The sequence below is a fragment of the Marasmius oreades genome, chromosome 6 (genome assembly GCF_018924745.1).
Source record: "Marasmius oreades isolate 03SP1 chromosome 6, whole genome shotgun sequence".
Classification (NCBI taxonomy): Eukaryota; Fungi; Basidiomycota; class Agaricomycetes; order Agaricales; family Marasmiaceae; genus Marasmius; species Marasmius oreades.
The window spans coordinates 3,259,619-3,275,274 of NC_057328.1; the positions used below are offsets into that span (position 1 = coordinate 3,259,619).

General features: G+C 47.7%; 6 protein-coding genes across 7 annotated transcripts; 1 reads left to right on the forward strand and 5 right to left on the reverse strand.

Annotated features, from left to right (window-relative positions):
- Window positions 1-99: 99 nt before the first annotated feature.
- E1B28_010524 (uncharacterized protein) lies at window positions 100-2,685 on the reverse strand. Of its 2 annotated transcripts, XM_043155494.1 has the most exons (11): window positions 2,335-2,685; window positions 2,025-2,276; window positions 1,938-1,975; window positions 1,822-1,889; window positions 1,696-1,772; window positions 1,584-1,640; window positions 1,166-1,535; window positions 962-1,117; window positions 541-906; window positions 409-483; window positions 100-344 (listed from the first exon to the last, which is right to left on the reverse strand). In XM_043155494.1, exons 1-11 carry the CDS (start codon window positions 2,503-2,505, stop codon window positions 301-303), a joined length of 1,674 nt encoding a protein of 557 aa, XP_043007963.1. In that variant the 5' UTR covers window positions 2,506-2,685; the 3' UTR covers window positions 100-300. The 2 variants fall into 2 exon arrangements, with proteins under 2 accessions (XP_043007963.1, XP_043007964.1); XM_043155495.1 differs by having other exon boundaries at window positions 100-483.
- Window positions 2,686-3,457: 772 nt separating this feature from the next.
- On the reverse strand, window positions 3,458-4,111 carry E1B28_010525 (uncharacterized protein; the record flags this gene model as incomplete). The annotated part of the gene is made up of 4 exons (XM_043155496.1): window positions 3,458-3,493; window positions 3,555-3,602; window positions 3,661-3,684; window positions 3,740-4,111. The coding sequence occupies 4 exons, from the start codon at window positions 4,109-4,111 to the stop codon at window positions 3,458-3,460; spliced, it is 480 nt and encodes a 159-aa protein (XP_043007965.1).
- Window positions 4,112-4,736: 625 nt separating this feature from the next.
- E1B28_010526 (uncharacterized protein) lies at window positions 4,737-5,202 on the reverse strand (the record flags this gene model as incomplete). Its single annotated transcript, XM_043155497.1, has 3 exons — window positions 4,737-4,742; window positions 4,809-5,069; window positions 5,149-5,202. The coding sequence occupies 3 exons, from the start codon at window positions 5,200-5,202 to the stop codon at window positions 4,737-4,739; spliced, it is 321 nt and encodes a 106-aa protein (XP_043007966.1).
- Window positions 5,203-6,827: 1,625 nt separating this feature from the next.
- On the reverse strand, window positions 6,828-8,369 carry E1B28_010527 (uncharacterized protein; the record flags this gene model as incomplete). The annotated part of the gene is made up of 13 exons (XM_043155498.1): window positions 6,828-6,866; window positions 6,921-6,942; window positions 7,001-7,110; window positions 7,155-7,204; window positions 7,263-7,369; window positions 7,432-7,608; window positions 7,663-7,684; window positions 7,742-7,764; window positions 7,820-7,931; window positions 7,982-8,122; window positions 8,181-8,195; window positions 8,251-8,298; window positions 8,348-8,369. 13 exons carry the CDS (start codon window positions 8,367-8,369, stop codon window positions 6,828-6,830), a joined length of 888 nt encoding a protein of 295 aa, XP_043007967.1.
- A 2,451-nt stretch (window positions 8,370-10,820) lies between these two features.
- Window positions 10,821-11,404, forward strand: E1B28_010528 (uncharacterized protein; the record flags this gene model as incomplete). Its single annotated transcript, XM_043155499.1, has 3 exons — window positions 10,821-11,002; window positions 11,059-11,200; window positions 11,267-11,404. 3 exons carry the CDS (start codon window positions 10,821-10,823, stop codon window positions 11,402-11,404), a joined length of 462 nt encoding a protein of 153 aa, XP_043007968.1.
- An 882-nt stretch (window positions 11,405-12,286) lies between these two features.
- E1B28_010529 (uncharacterized protein) lies at window positions 12,287-14,628 on the reverse strand. Its single transcript, XM_043155500.1, has 14 exons — window positions 14,509-14,628; window positions 13,965-14,449; window positions 13,869-13,916; window positions 13,799-13,813; window positions 13,609-13,749; window positions 13,446-13,557; window positions 13,368-13,390; window positions 13,289-13,310; window positions 13,060-13,236; window positions 12,891-12,997; window positions 12,782-12,831; window positions 12,627-12,736; window positions 12,547-12,568; window positions 12,287-12,492 (listed from the first exon to the last, which is right to left on the reverse strand). Exons 2-14 carry the CDS (start codon window positions 13,984-13,986, stop codon window positions 12,454-12,456), a joined length of 888 nt encoding a protein of 295 aa, XP_043007969.1. The 5' UTR covers window positions 13,987-14,449; window positions 14,509-14,628; the 3' UTR covers window positions 12,287-12,453.
- Between the last annotated feature and the right edge of the window lie 1,028 nt (window positions 14,629-15,656).

Consider the following 15,656-nt stretch of genomic DNA (forward strand, 5'->3'; position numbering starts at 1 on the left):
TCGTAGATGGTGTCCCGATACTTGAAGATCGAGGTCAACGTAGAGAGCAACGCCTCGACAGCATCTGAAGCTAGCCCGTCTGAGGCACCGGCACGAAAACGCTGTAATTTGTTATTTTATTGGGAAATGATTATCACAACGTATTACTACCAGGCCAAACTATGCCAAGTTGTTGACTGCGCGGATTTGGCCAGTGTTGGCCTCGCTCTTCCGAGAGCATCCAGTATAACATGTGCCGTTTCTCCAATATGTTTTCTCAGCTATCCGATTAAATGCCACCTTCCGGACTCTGAAAGATCTTCAGCTCTCCGGCCAAGCGAAGAAAGGAGAACCCGCCGGTGAGTCTGTGGTGGTAGAGAAGAATCTGAGTGGTCATGGAGAAGCATGTACTTAGAATGACTTCTTGACCTTTAATTGCCATTTCCGATTTCCCGGACGTGATGGTGTTTCGTGAAGCTTGGATTTCGGCAGCGTGAGGGTCACCTGGGGATAAATCTTGTGAGTAATTTTGATCAATTATCGAGGATTCAAGTCTCTTACCTTGGACGAGAATCGGATACCCATGATCGTCAGCAAACTGTTGACCACCAAGGTCATACTTGGTAAGATGAAAATACTCCGCAACTGCCTGATACTTGTCATTATGCCACGTTGACCCGACAAATGTCTGCACTTCCAGGTTTGGGATTTCATACTTCTCCCAGTCCTCTTCTGGTATCTCCATCCTCCCACGACGGTCAAAGGACCAGTAAAAGATTCGGGCGTTTGGTGGCCAGCGAAGGCAGGGCATGTTGTCGATCCATTTGGGGGAAAGAGGCGGGACATGTAGGTATTTCGGTGGATTGCAACTTGACGGATCAGATGTGAAGGTGCCGTTGAGGAAAAAGCAAAGCTCATCAATGAACACTGAAATATAATGCGTGTTAGTAGTGAAGACTATAAAGCTATGCCAATTTCATACCCAAGTCACCGGGAACACGAGGACGATGAGTAAGTGAGTGCGTAAGGAAGGCAGTCCGGAATCGCCGGGAATCCTCTGGTAGTCGTAATGAGAAATGAACATGCAAATTCCATTTATTGTGATTCTTCGCGAAAGTGAGATCAACTAGCGAAGGGACTGTAAAATGGTTAGCATTGGGAAATGACTCTGAAAAGGTCGAATCACCTGATTTCGAATACTTGGCACTGATGTCGGGAGTGCCAATAGTAGGAAACCGACAGGACCACACAGGAGATGGGATGGACGGAAAGTACGCGAGGATTCCAGGTTTTCTGCGATCAATAACAGTGCCAAATGTTAGGATGTTATGATGGCGGGGGTTCCATGACGTAAGATCTGCAAATGACGAAACCAGCTGTAAGAGATCCGGAACAGCGCGGACGATCTCGTTGGAATCGAGCAGTGGATTGCACTTGTGCGGAAGTGGGGGCAGTCGATGCATATAGGGCTCTTCGTCTTCGTCGGAGAGTGCCGCTGTTATGACGTCATACTGGAATGAACGAGTCCTCAGATTGAACGTCCACCCAGTTTCAACCTGAATGAAGTTGTTTTTAGACTTCAGCAGACGTTACAGAGCGCTTACCGGAATTGACAATTTCTGTAACATTCCGTCATCTAGTACGTCGAAAAATGAATTGACCTAAACACGAGATGAGCTTCAAAAGATAAACAATTTTTGAGGTGGACATCCGCACAAATCTGTAAACCAGGTAGGTCCCCACAATTGGTGTCTTCCAGTATTGTTCCATGAAAGTCCACCCATCGATGACCTCTAGACGCAAATCAGTATTGACTAATGTAAGGACATTCGCAAAACACACCATCGTGGTATATTGGTGTTGGTGTCATTGACCGACCCACTCCAAACAGTTGTGTAAGGCAAACTCGACTTGCATAAAAATAAGAAATGTAGCCAAAGATAGATATCAGCACTCACCGTTGAGAGAGACCGATTTCATAAAGTGGCTCCAATACCTAGCCCAGTATGTCAACCTCAGCGTCTCTGTGAACCCACAATGCTTACCCTCTGTATCCTCTCAACATCTCCATTGTCCTCGGGCTCAAGTGAAACGACCGTAAACCGTCGATCTCCAAACCCAGGAACAATTTCCGCACTTTGTCTCCTTTTCCGGATCTTCACAAAACTTTTCACTCTGTTTCGGAATGGGTTCGTGGGCTTCAATTTGACCGATAGACGATGCGTCTCTGAGGACACCTCGCGCAGGATGAGTACATCGCACATGTCGATCCGTCTGAGCCTTTGTCCGCTGCCACGCTAGTGCTTCATGTAAGCCACAACGAGAATCATGATCCATGACTGTACGTCTACGCACCAAAGTCAACCATTGGTCGTCGTCCCTCCGAGTGCTCAATATTCCAAGTTCGGGTGCCGTGCGTGCTGGCGCTGAATAGTTGTTGATTGTGACCTTCTTTGCATTCGTAAATAACGGATTGCCAGAGAAATGTATCTTGGATGAACCCTCAAAAAAGTGACCTGAAGACATCGTTGGGCCAGTTCAAGGTGATGGCGAGAGGGAAAGGATGAGGAAACTGCATGTTCATCGATTGCCTGTGCTCGGCGTGCATGCATGCTGTCAACCATGGGAATTTTGAACAGTGCTAGCACTCCAGGGGCTTTGAGCGGCAAGATGAACACCTGTGTCAGCACCCGTACCACCACTCGCAAAATCCTGTGATAATTATTGAACTCCACATTAACGCGACTCATCCTCCGTCAAAACCAGTGAGAGACAGCATTTGAGAGGACGCCTGAGTCCCAGAAAACACCCAAACCCAGATTGCCAGCACACCAAGTTGAGAAGGCAAACCTAACTGACAGTCCGGGACTCTGCCCAAAGCAAGAGGTAACAGCCAGATCTGTTGTTTCCCCTTTCTTAAGCTCTCATGGTTACAGATTTCCGCGCACCTCGATCTGCCTGTGCAACATAAGTCGAGCATGACTGCCCACCCACTACAGCATTAACTACAGTGCGTCGCCTGTCTCCGTCTTCTATTGAATGAACCATCCGCCTCGACGGAGTCCAAATCTGCATTCCTTACGCTCTTTGAGTCAGGAATTGCTACCACGAAAGGCAAACGAAAGGCTTCGACGGTATAAATATCGTGCATTCAATCCTGGTTCCTTTTGGTTTTGGAGTGGTTCAGCATCAGTTTCTCTTCAAGTTCAACCGGCGGAACGGCCCTGAGATCCAGACGTGTCCTCATCTTGATTTTCCATCTAGGTCAGCTCCATCGAAATCAGAACGTCGCTGGATCCTGGAGTGCACCTCGGGAGTAATGTTACAGTCGATAAATCAGGCCTTCTCCAAATGGTTTCTGAAAACAACAGTCGACTCTCGCAAGTACAGACTTGTGTATATCTCTGGTCGAACCGACACCCTTGGTGCGAAAACCGCAGTAAAATGTTCCATTATTGACACATAAAATACAATGTACTCAATCGCCGTTAGCTTTCTTGATAATATCAGAGCCCTGTTGAATGGCGTCCTTGGTGAGAATGCCATGAATTGTGCAAAAGAAAAAGTTAATTGACCTTCTCTCCAATAGCATATGCGAGCGTAACAATATTGCACGAGATGAGCTATAGTTTTCGCAACATCAATACCACATGCCGCTAATTTCACGGCGCAAAGACCTACCAATGGCATGATGGAGCAATCGATCTATTCCTGAAAGTCAGATTTCAATGCTCATAGTCGAACACGGAGACCCACTCACGACACGCAGGTTAGCAGTTCCATAGACCAGGAGGTCGTGATCCACTACTCCGCCGTCTTCCCTCGGTAGCATAGAAGCCGTCCCCACGGGGTGATGCACTGTTGATATCACCTCGCAAGAAAACTTGTTCAGTTTCTCAGAATCACTGTCCGACTTCGAGAATGGTGGTGCCACGGGCGCTATGATTATGTCCTTGAGCGGTGGAGTTTCATAAAGCCGAAGTGTAAAATCAACCGCCCTTGAGAGTATATCCAAGTCGGCAGAATTGGACAGATAGTCGGGCTGAATAGCTGGGGGAACTCGGGGATCGGGTGATGTGATATGAATGGAGCCGCGGGAGAAGGGGTGGGTGTAGGCAACGATGAGAGTCATGTACCACTTCGAGTTATCAGGAATCTAGCCAACCACCGGGAAGTGTCCGTAACCTGGAGATGATTAAGATCAACCGAGAGAGTGACACAAAACACGGCTTACTGTGCAAAGGGATGTTTGGAGTCGCCAATGTAGGTTTCGAGAATCTTGACTGTTTCTTGATGCCCCGAAGTGCATCTGGATGCGTAACACCTCAGGAGCAGACCCATCTACATTGGATAGGCCCTTCCATTTCTTCACGGCCGCCAAGTCACCAATATGATTTCCGGGCAGGAATGCAAAACAGGAAGAGAGCATCCCGGCCATTATGCCCTTCTTTTGCTTGCTACGGAAATATCAGTATTAGGCCCGGTAGGCGGAAGGATATGATCGGGTCGCCGTGACAGGATCCACCAAGGAGGAGATAAGAAACGAGCCGACATTCCTACCGGCATTCTGGATGACGATGAGCGACGCCGGATAAGAAACCGTTTGCAGGCTGACAATCTCGTTTTTCGTGGCAGTTCGAGCGTCCCCAGACTGTCTAAGATCTGGGTGTGGAATTGGAGACACATATGGCAGGAAAAAGACGGCGATAGGACCTATACGAGCTTTGAGAGTCGGACAATCCTTGGACAAGTGTTATTCAGGCCTTTTCCGAGTGTCTTTTGTTTTAGCACAAGGACTCGAATGTTAGATATCAGCCAGCACCACTCACATAAGAGGTAACACTTCCAATACTGCGACGCTTGCCCTTCTTTCCAAAAGCGACCAATCCCAGGAAGGATAACACTAACAACATAACAATCGCGACAAACAGTGTCAAGCCGGCCCCAAGGACTCCAGCCCCGACTGGACCGATCTTCTGGTGGATAGATTCTTGGGCTTCAGATGCTGCCAGAGCCAAAGCGCCGCATCCTCTGTCCTTGTCGTTGCCACAGACTGTACACCAATCTGCTGTACTGTTAATGGCAGCGGGCTAGAAACGAGATATCATCGAGTCAATAAGTAATGTAAGGTAAGGCATGAAAGCAAAGGACGAGGGTCACGGTACGGACCTGAAGATGCTGAATGAACTGTTGGAGTGGAACTTCCCCTGAGCTGCTACCCATGAACGGATACGTCTTGTACGCATCCTCAGTTCCGTTCTTGAAGTTGAACCGAACGACTTTGGAACTATCGGCAAGCTGCCGAACCTCTAGAGAACAGTGCCAGCGTAATTAACTGTTCAGAAAGAGAAAATAATGAAAAAAGCCCAGGGAGAACGTTCAATAAACTGGATTTAAGAAGATCGACATATCGAAACTCACCAATGCCCGCGAGGTCTGGATTCATCTGTGCCACGCCCGTCATGTTGAACAGAGATAGGAATGGCTTGTATGCCGTAGCGTAATAGACAAATTTCAACGGATCCGTGTCGTTTGCGATGCTGTTCAGGTTCTTCACGATTGATCAAACGGCATAGCTTGATTGCATGAAGCCGAGAACCGCCGCGGTCGGTATCGTTCGAATTGGATGTCGTAGCAAAACCTTTGATATCGAAGGATACACCGGTGTAATTGTGGAGCGTAAATCCTGCACGATCTTTTGAATCCGACTATGATTTATGAAATTAGCATGGTTGAAGAATTTTAAAAACCCAATGTAACGCACTCCAAAAGAGCTTTTAGCCCTTCATCGTCTGAGGATCCCAATGTCTCATAGATCTACCCCATAATTCTGCCGGGGGGTGGCTTCCCTCGCGAATGTAATGTAACATGCCAGAGAAAGGTTGAGTTGCTGCCAGTGGACGACAGCTTCGTAGAAATGGGATTGGCTGTCCTGAAACAAAATCGTGCCAGTGGAATTTACTCAAATTTGGGCCAACCGAAAATCTTCCGAAAAAGGAAGGAGCCTGAGTCCGCTTGAACTTACCATCATACCTTCGCCACCACGGCTGGATTCCCTTACATATTTCTTTGTTCCTCTTCACCGGCGGGAGAACATTCGTCTTTCCTGAAGTTCATAACTGGAGCATAATTCCAAGTTGTTTTCGTTTCACCCGCCGTTGGGTTACGGGTATCATCTCGCGTCTTCGCCTAGTCTCATTGAACCAGTCTCAAAGGCGTGCCCACTCTTAGTGCCGGATACAAAATTGCTTCTGGAGGATTTGTCGTGACGAGATGTACTTAGGGCGTCTACTTGGAGGACCCCAGATCCTAGCAATGGCAACCAATCGCGAATCTAACCTCCTCACAACGGATATCCACCGATGTTCTCGCATGGTCGTCGCCAGAGAATCCGTCTAGGTGTTGTGTCTTTTGCTATGATCGTTCTGTGGTTACATCCTCGCCGTCTTTCCAGTTCGCTACTGTAAGTATCGACTTCTTTGACTCGCGGATCAGTTGCTGGTTATTCTGGCACCGCTATTTGAACAGAGTTGTTGTTGACGGGACTCAGTCCACGATCCAGGTCAAGCTACCAATCGTAGTGGGAAGTGGGACCGAGGATGACGACAACGATATTGTGTCCCGACAGAAGATGGTCTTCGCCAATACTCTCTCAAAGAGCTCGGAGGAACATAAGGCACAGCGCAGTGAGAAGTAATTCAATTGTCTGGATTATACGTATGACTGTTCATCGGATATTTGGCACACACGGATCATTGTTTTTTTTACCGCCTCTTTTCCCGCCTCTTTTCTCTTGGACTGTAAATTTCGTATCCCGGAATCCATAACAAGTCTTTTCACCCGTCCCTTCAGTAGAACGCCATGTAACCGTCATAGCCAATGTCATTCTGAATACAATCAAGTTAGTCAATGAGGGATAAATACGCGACTCAATCTCCTACCAGGTATTCACCGTCTTGAGGCCTGTAAGGGAGGTGATGGATCAGCAACTGCACCTCGAAGCCGAACCGGTGGAGCTTACTCAAAGAAGACAATGTCGCAATGGTCCTTGGTGAGCGTGAAGTTGTAAGCATGGGCCTTATCTCCAGCCTTGTTGATACCAAGCATAACTCCACAGAAGATACCGAAGCCCTGCACGCATTTAGCCACTAACATGCTGATTGGGAGTGACTTACATTAGCCTTCCAGCTGTCGGCGTTCCACTTCCCAACGGCGGCCTTCATGGCTAAAAAACAGGAGGTCAGATTTCCGGTGCTCTGTATGTACGTTTGAAGCATTTGCACCTATAGCAAAGTCATCGGAATCGTAGATTTCCTTACGCCATTTGCGACTAGGAAGACCGGAGTCTTTCCAAATCTGAGTGAAAAAAGAGTTAGGGAGGACAAGATATCTGTGAGTATTGCCGTATCGGGTCAGTCGGTCGTAGAATGCATTGAAGTACGAGTAACATACTCTCCATCGAGGTTGTATCCTCTGTAAGTCCCGCATTTAATGTGAGGGTTCCTCTCGACAGCCGATTTGGCCTCCGCACTGGAGACGCTCATCCTATTGAAGTGCCATTCCTGGTGAGTGTTGTGTTCGGTCCAATTTCCAGGCCATCCAGTGATTTTGGTCCCATTAGAGCTGCCACTGTTAAAAGGACGTGATGAGGGGGCGTAAGGAGCAATAAGGTAAGCTACACACCCATTGTAGAGATCAACGAAGGCTATAGTAAAAGGTTGTCAGCGCAATAAATAACGGGAGGTCTACGATGAAGCTCTACTTTTACTTCCATAATTCTGGATCCTGTGAGGGCAGTGAATACCAGAGGGAAACCAGAACAGCTACGCGTGTTTCTTACCTGTAGTTCTTACCGTCGCACGCCTTTTTGATGATCCAGAGCTGGTGGGTATTGGTCGTGATGGCGCCGGCTCCCGCCCAACCATTGATTGCGGTGCCGCTTTCGGAACCACCTGGCCAATCGTGAGAACCATAAGTATGTGAAAGATATGAAGCTACGTGCCGTTGTAAAGATCCATGTAGGTACCGCTGGTTAGGTTGCAAAGGGTAAACGTATCGTTCATGTTGGGGATTGGTTCCGCAAGCCAGAGCTGATGCCCGCCGATCGTGTCTGGTGTAAAACACCAGCCAGCGATAGGTGTACCTGCAGACCACATGAGATATATACGACGGTACACCGTACAAGGGATGGAGGTGCTGACCGTCACTGGAGCCGCCTAGAAATGACAGACACAGTCGAGTATTGTCAAGTCGAATAGAAGGGAAATGTACCATTATAGAGATCGATGGCACTGGGAGCCCCAGCGTTCTCGATGTGGTCTATAGACAACGATGAAACAGTGACAAGGGAAGGAGAGGATTCACTAACAAATTCCGCGTTGCAGAGTCATTGTCAGTTTTGGAGGCTTGGAGCTGAGAGTTGTTAAGATATGACTTTGAGATGTTGGGGCGAAAAGCAACAGCTTTATAGGTATCGAAATGGTTTGGTAAAGCTTGCCAGATTAAAACCAAAAGGGAGTTTTGGAGCGCCAACTCTTCCAGATGTCGCTCATGTTGAGTAGTGGTCGGCATGCTGGCCAATATTAGACCTTGTATTCCCAAAAAGCCAAAGCCAGCTGCCAGACGACTCCCTCAGGCCGTGGGTTCCATTAAAGATGCAAGGCACTGCTAACCTTTTACCGAGGGCCGCTTCCGCAGATAGACATCATACAACTGGAAAATTCAAGGAACTTCAATGAACGTATCCGGAATTTGAAAAGATACACAATCCTCGGGATCACTGAGAGCAATCGATGGCTGGGGGACCTTGGATAAGCCTCGTGAAGCCGGGGATCTTCAGATCAGGAGTTACGCTCCTCAACGTTATACGCGGGAGAAGTCAAACAAGACGTCTCTGACATGCATTGAGAGGACAGTGAAAGACATCTTAGTGTCGGCACTACCATAACCGTTCATGCTCGCGTCATTTATCTATGAGATGAACAGTGAAAACACCTCACGAAGTGAGGCCTCGGATGGCCGCCCCCGTTTGGATGTGAAGGACAGCCTGAGGTGGCGGAACTAGGGTTTTGCTCGTGAACACGCCGCGGCGATTGTTATGTTGCATACTCCGCTGAATTAAACGCTCAGCCATATGCTGATAGCGTGCCACGGCAATCGAGTGAAGTGAAATCGGCCACGTCACCCAGCATCTGTTTTGCAGTGACCGGATAACAGAAACCGCCTAGAGTCTGCCAAGGACGAACGAGTAAGCTCTGTCTCTCAGTTACTTTGGATTTCGTAATGCTGATTTCTCCTTTCACCGGTCGTACGAGAGAACTACCCGGAAACCATCCGTAAGTTGTTGAAGGAATCTTTCGTCTCTGAAATCATCGCACGATGGGACGACCATGCACAGAGGTTCCGCAAGGAAGCATATGAGACGATTCTCGACAAGGTTGGCACTATGATCGAGAAACATTTTAGTGTTTTTGGGCAAGAGAAGAGCCATGTAATCCATACCTTCTTCCCCCTTTCCACTATTTTTTCCAACTTTGCAGCCTTTTTGGGTTCTGGAGATGAAAGGCATATGGTCGGTAAAAAAGCGGCAGCCATCCAGACGATTCAAGGAGAAACTCACTACAAGGAAACTGGATAGAATATAGTCATCACAGAACGATTCGTTCCTACTGCTGAACACCATTTCGCAACTTCTGGAATGGCGCGTCTTAGATAAGCCCATCCACCTTAGCTGCTGGGATATGACACCCATCTCGACGTTATCCTCCTTCGTGATCGGTATGTCAATGCCGGGTTTTGCTCCTGGTAGCCCCAGCCCATACATTATCGTTGAATCTCTTCAGGGTTACGCCTGACAGTTCACCCATTAAAGAGGCTTTCTCTGGTTGACAGGTGCTCTGCCGATTCTATGACCATATGATTCGATTTTCGCGGTCATTCTGATGCTGTAGACAAAGATTGGAGGTTGATGGTTGCACTTCTTATCCGGGTAATACTGGATCGGTAAGTCTTCATATACTTGAGCATGAATCAAAGTGAAGTATCTAGAAAATGACAATAAACCTCAACGACGCGACTCGAACATGAGTACTTAAACATACCCTGTTAACCTCCTTTCGAGTTCAAGTTAGCATTATTCTGACTTCCTTCGTCTCCACCCATCTCCAGTCCTACGGCCATATACTTCTATGTTTGTTCTATGTTTTTCGCGGTATTTCCGATGCCGTAGTCTGAGAATTGGAGGGTTGTGGTTGTACTTCTTATCCGGGTAAGGATCAGTAGGTCTTCAAATTTTCATGTACGAGCATGAATCGAATTAAAGCGTCTATAAAACGCATAAACATCAATGACACGACTCGAAAGCGAGCAAACAGACCTCCTTTTGAGTTGGCGTTTGGCTTCCTTCGTCTCCAGTCATCTTGGCGCCTCTTGCACAATTCGCATTATGAGATTCGTTCTGAGAGGTGGTAGAGATAATTTGAAGTGGTTGCTTGTGATTCATGGAATGGTGGGAAGTGATGCGAGAGGGCTTCTTCTGAAGTCTAAGTTCTACGCCGAAGTTCAAGCTTCAAGCGTCACCTGCGGGTGATCGATTGATCACTTGATGCAGGGGCCAAAAAACGTGCGGGTCAGAGGTATCGCTGAAAAAGCGCCCGAGTCCTTTCTTACCCATTCCTCCTCCCTCCACTTTGCGCACCACTTTCAAAAAAAGAAAGAAAGAAGAAGAGAAACCAATGGTGGTCGTCAACGACAAGGACGAGATCAAAAATTGGGCGGGGCTCGCTAACAATGGCCTGGTCGTGCTCGGTAAGCGAGTGGGTCGACGCTAAGCGCTTTGACCCATGCTGAGATTGAAAAAAGTCTGTACACGACTCTTTGGACTCTACCGCTACCTCAGATCCGTCATCTACCCTTGCATCACTCCATTTGAATTGTACCAGGCTTCGAGAATCCTCGATGATACCGATCAAGCTGCAGAGCGCGACGTGCCAGAATGGGATGATATTGCGAGTGTCTATCTCAGGTTGGTCCCCATTCACTGTACACAACGACTGCTTGATAACTGACGATTCTTGTCAGTCTGAAAATCGAGGCCTCTCAGATCCGCGAGAAAAGTCTCCAAGGCTCGTCTTGGAAGACATGTCTCGGTTTCCACCCAGCACTGATGTTCGATATTACTTGTTGTTATACCAGATGTGAGGAACTGAAGTGTAGGATCCTCGTACGTTCTCCTCCAGGTGTCCTACTGTTATTGGTTTTTTTTTGCTAAGTAACCTACTTCTCCAAGACCGCCCACGAACGAAACCTCCGAAGTCACCTTGGGGCAGAACAATATCGACGGCAGTTCTCGACCGCGACGAGGTTGTCACCTCAAACTGCATTCTTCGCATCTGCTTATGAAAGCCCGTTTCGTTCACTTGTATAGTCTGAGGACTATTCTCCACGTCCTTACAGTGCAGAGATTCAATCTCTTATCGATATCAATCATGGGTCGGTCGGTACGTTGCCCGACTTGATCGCTCCAAATTCCCTTTTTCTTAACAGCACCTCGACAGCATTCATGATGCAACGTGCAATGCCCGGCCTAAACTCTATCTATCTGCTGTCTGTCTCCAACACTGCTATCTGTTATTTTCGTTTATGTTTCGTACGTCACTTCTCCTTGCTACTTATCTTCTACTTTACTATGTTATTCGCTATGACTATGCTTTGTTGTTTCGTTTGTATATGGTATATCTATAATCCGGGGTCTCCCCTCATTTGGTTGTAATCTGGTTGTACGTTGTCGAGGCTAGTTCCATGAGGCTGTCGGGGTTAAACGTTAAACGTTCATGATGGCGATTTTGAGACCTAGTGAATATGTTTTATGTTTCTTGACGTATCGGTGGGTGTGACTCTTCCTTCTTCGCTTGGTCTGAAAGCTAATCACTGGCGATTGTATGTAAAGTGACGATACAAGAACCTGGCACATCCACATCTCCGAAGGTCTGTCGGAGTACGGGAGGCATTTGATGGGATAGCAACTGTCGGGGAACCTAAGAGAAACGTCCCACTGGATGCTCTCGGAAGCTACAGCGGTGCCAACGATCAAAATCGATCAAATCCGTTCGGTCAACGACTGGTACTTTCCACGAAGCCCACCAAGTTGATTGTGTATGTCGATATGAACCCAGGTAGTCAGAGTCATTTCAGGGAAAAACGATTGAGTTGGCCATGGCACCAGCGTCTGTCGGTCTTTTGCAGACTCTCGACAGAAGATGGTCTTCGCCAGTGCTCTCTCAAAGAGCTCGGAGGAACATAAGGCATAGCGCAGTGAGAAGTAATTCAACTGTCTGGATTATACGTATGACTGTTCATCGGATATTTGGCACACACGGATCATTGTTTTTTTTATCGCCTCTTTTCCCGCCTCTTTTCTCTTGGACTGTAAATTTCGTATCCCGGAACCCATAACAAGTCTTTTCACCCGTCCCTTCAGTAGAACGCCATGTAACCGTCATAGCCAATGTCATTCTGAATACCGTCAAGTTAGTTAATGGGGGATAAATACGCGACTCAATCTCCTACCAGGTATTCACCGTCTTGAGGCCTGTAGGAGAGGTGATGGATCAGCAACTGCACCTCGAAACCGAACCGGTGGAGCTTACTCAAAGAAGACAATGTCGCAATGGTCCTTGGTGAGCGTGAAGTTGTAAGCATGGGCCTTATCTCCAGCCTTGTTGATACCAAGCATAACTCCACAGAAGATTCCGAAGCCCTGCGCGCATTTAGATACTAGCCATGCTGATTGGGAGTGACTTACATTAGCCTTAGTGGCGTCGGGGCCCCAGTTCCCAACGGCGGCCTTCATGGCTAAAAAACAGGAGGGTAAGACTGCCGGTGCTTTGTGTGTACGTTTGAAGCATTTTCACCTATAGCGAAGTCATCGGAATCATAGATTTCCTCACGCCACTTGCGACCAGGAAGACCGGAGGCTTTCCAAATCTGAGTAAAAGTAAAGTTAGGGAGGACAAGATATCTGTGAGTATTGCCGTATCGGGTCAGTCGGTCGTAGAATGCATTGAAGTACGAGTAACATACTCTCCATCGAGGTTGTATCCTCTGTAAGTCCCGCATTTAATGTGAGGGTTCCTCTCGACAGCCGATTTGGCCTCCGCACTGGAGACGCTCATCCTATTGAAGTGCCATTCCTGGTGAGTGTTGTTTTCGGTCCAATTACCGGGCCATCCAGTGATTTTGGTCCCATCCGAGCTGCCACTGTTAAAAGGACGTGATGAGGGGTGTAAGAGCATCAAGGTAAGCTACACACCCATTGTAGAGATCGACGAAGGCTGTAGTAAAAGGTTGTCAGCGCAATAAATAACGGGAGGTCTACAATGAAGCTTTACTTTTACTTCCGTAATTCTGGATCCTGTGAGGGCAGTGAATACCGGAGGGAAGCCAGAACAGCTACGCGTGTTTCTTACCTGTAGTTCTTACCATCGCACGCCTTTTTGATGATCCAGAGCTGGTGGGGATTGGTCGTGATGGCGCCGGCTCCCCCCCAACCATTGACGGGGGTGGCCCTTTCGGCAGAACCTGGCCAACCGTGAGCCTGAACTATATGTGCAAGATACAAAAGCTACGTGCCGTTGTAGAGATCCATGTAGGTACCGCTGGACAGGTTACAAAGGGTAAAGGTATCATCCATTTTGGGAATTGGTTCAGCAAGCCAGAGCTGATGCCCGTTGATCGTGTCTGGTGAAAAAGACCACCCATTGATAGGTGTACCTGCCGACTACATGAGCTACAAGATGGTACAAGAGATGGAGGTGCTGACCGTCATCGGAGCTGCCTAGAAATGGCAGATACAGTCGGATATTATCAGGTCGAATAGAATGAAAATGTACCATCTTTGAGATCAATGGCAGTGGGAGCCCTAGCATTCTCGATGCGGTCTATGCCAACGATGAAACAGTGACAAGAAAAGGAGAGAATTCACTAACAAATTCCGCGTTGCAGAGACATTGTCAGTTATTGCAAGTAGTGGAGGCTTGGAGCTGAGAGTTGTTAAGGGCCCGGGGACTTTGAGACGTTGGGGCAGAAAGTAATAACTTTATAGGTACGGAACTAAATAGTTTGGTTAAGCTTGCCAGATTAGAACCAGAAGGGAATTTTGGAGATTCGTGGTGCCAACCCTTCCAGATGTCGCTCATTTTAAGTGGTGGTTGCCATGCTGGCAAATATCAGACCTTGTCTTCCAAAAAAACCAAAGCCAGCTGCCAGACGACCTCAGGCTGTGGGTTCCATTAAAGATGCAATGTACTGCTGATCTTGTACTATCGAGGGTTTCCAGGGGCTTCCACAGATAGACATCAAACAACTGAAAAGTTTGAACGCATCCGGAACTTGAAAAGATACACAATCCTCGGGATCACTGAGAGCAATCAATGGCTGGGGAACCTTGGATAAACCTCGCGAAGCCGGAGATCTTCAGGTATAACGTGAGGAGCGTAGCTCCTGACGCGGGAGAAGCTCTGAACGACATACATCGAGAGGACAGCGAAAGACATCTTGCGACCCGGCATGCTCGTGTCATATGAGATGAACAATGAAAATACCTCACGAAGTGAAGCCTCGGATGGCCGCCCGTTTGGATGTGAAGGACAACCTGAGGTGGCGGAACTAGGGTTTTACTTGTGTGGCGATTGTTTGTTGCATCCTCGGCAAGAGCGGGGCACCGAATTAAACGCTCAGCCATATGTCGAGTCGACCACGTCGCCCTCGGTCTTCTGCAGTGACCGCATAACAACAGCCCGCATAAAGGATGGTCTAGCACTTCACTAGTGGTAAATTGTGTGCCGTCTGCGGTCCGAGACAGAAATAATTCGGCGTTTTCTGTGCGAGGGATGTCGATGGGAGGTTTTCGAATCGAGTCTTGAAGTTCCGCCTCGATAAAAGGATAGCAGCAGGAAAGAATGCCTTGAACAATGAGAATGGCGTTGATTGCTTTCGAATGGTGTGCATACGATAGAATCGAGACTTCGAGTGGGTTTAGATGTTTGATATTCTGAGAAGGTGGGACTCGCATAGTACCATCCTGTCGCCCTCTTACCCTCATCCTTGCTATTTTGCAAACCACCCAATTCTCAATGCCAATCTTCTCCGGTCTCCGCGTATTCCAACGGTGCTTCGGCTGTAACGAAAGCTAGTTCGGAGTCAGGTTTTGAGAGTCGAATTGTTTATTTTTATCCTTTGTTCCTCCTTGCAATAAGCCACCGATGTGTATCAACGAGAGAGAAGATGAATGTACTAGTAGGAGGCAAGAAGAAGGCGCCGCGCTTTACTTAACCGCCCTACGCTAAGTTTCTTTATTACCCTCCCTTTACGAGATCTTCCAGCCTACTCAGCACTCTCCACATCTAACGGATAGCAAAGTCTCTCATCCCGCTGATTGTTGAGAGTCAACCACCATGAAGTACGTTATAATTCAATCCTTCGTTACACCAGACCTCACTCTTCTTTCAGAGTAGTACTAGCAGCCATCTAAACGGCGCTCAATTGATTGGGTTCCAAGAAGCCTACATTCCAGATTCAATGCGATTGTTTTGGGAGTGTTTTTTTTTGAAGGCGTGTTTGGATGTCAAGAGTTAGGAGGATCAGATCTTGAGAGCTGTTGATTCGGTATGTTTGTCTTC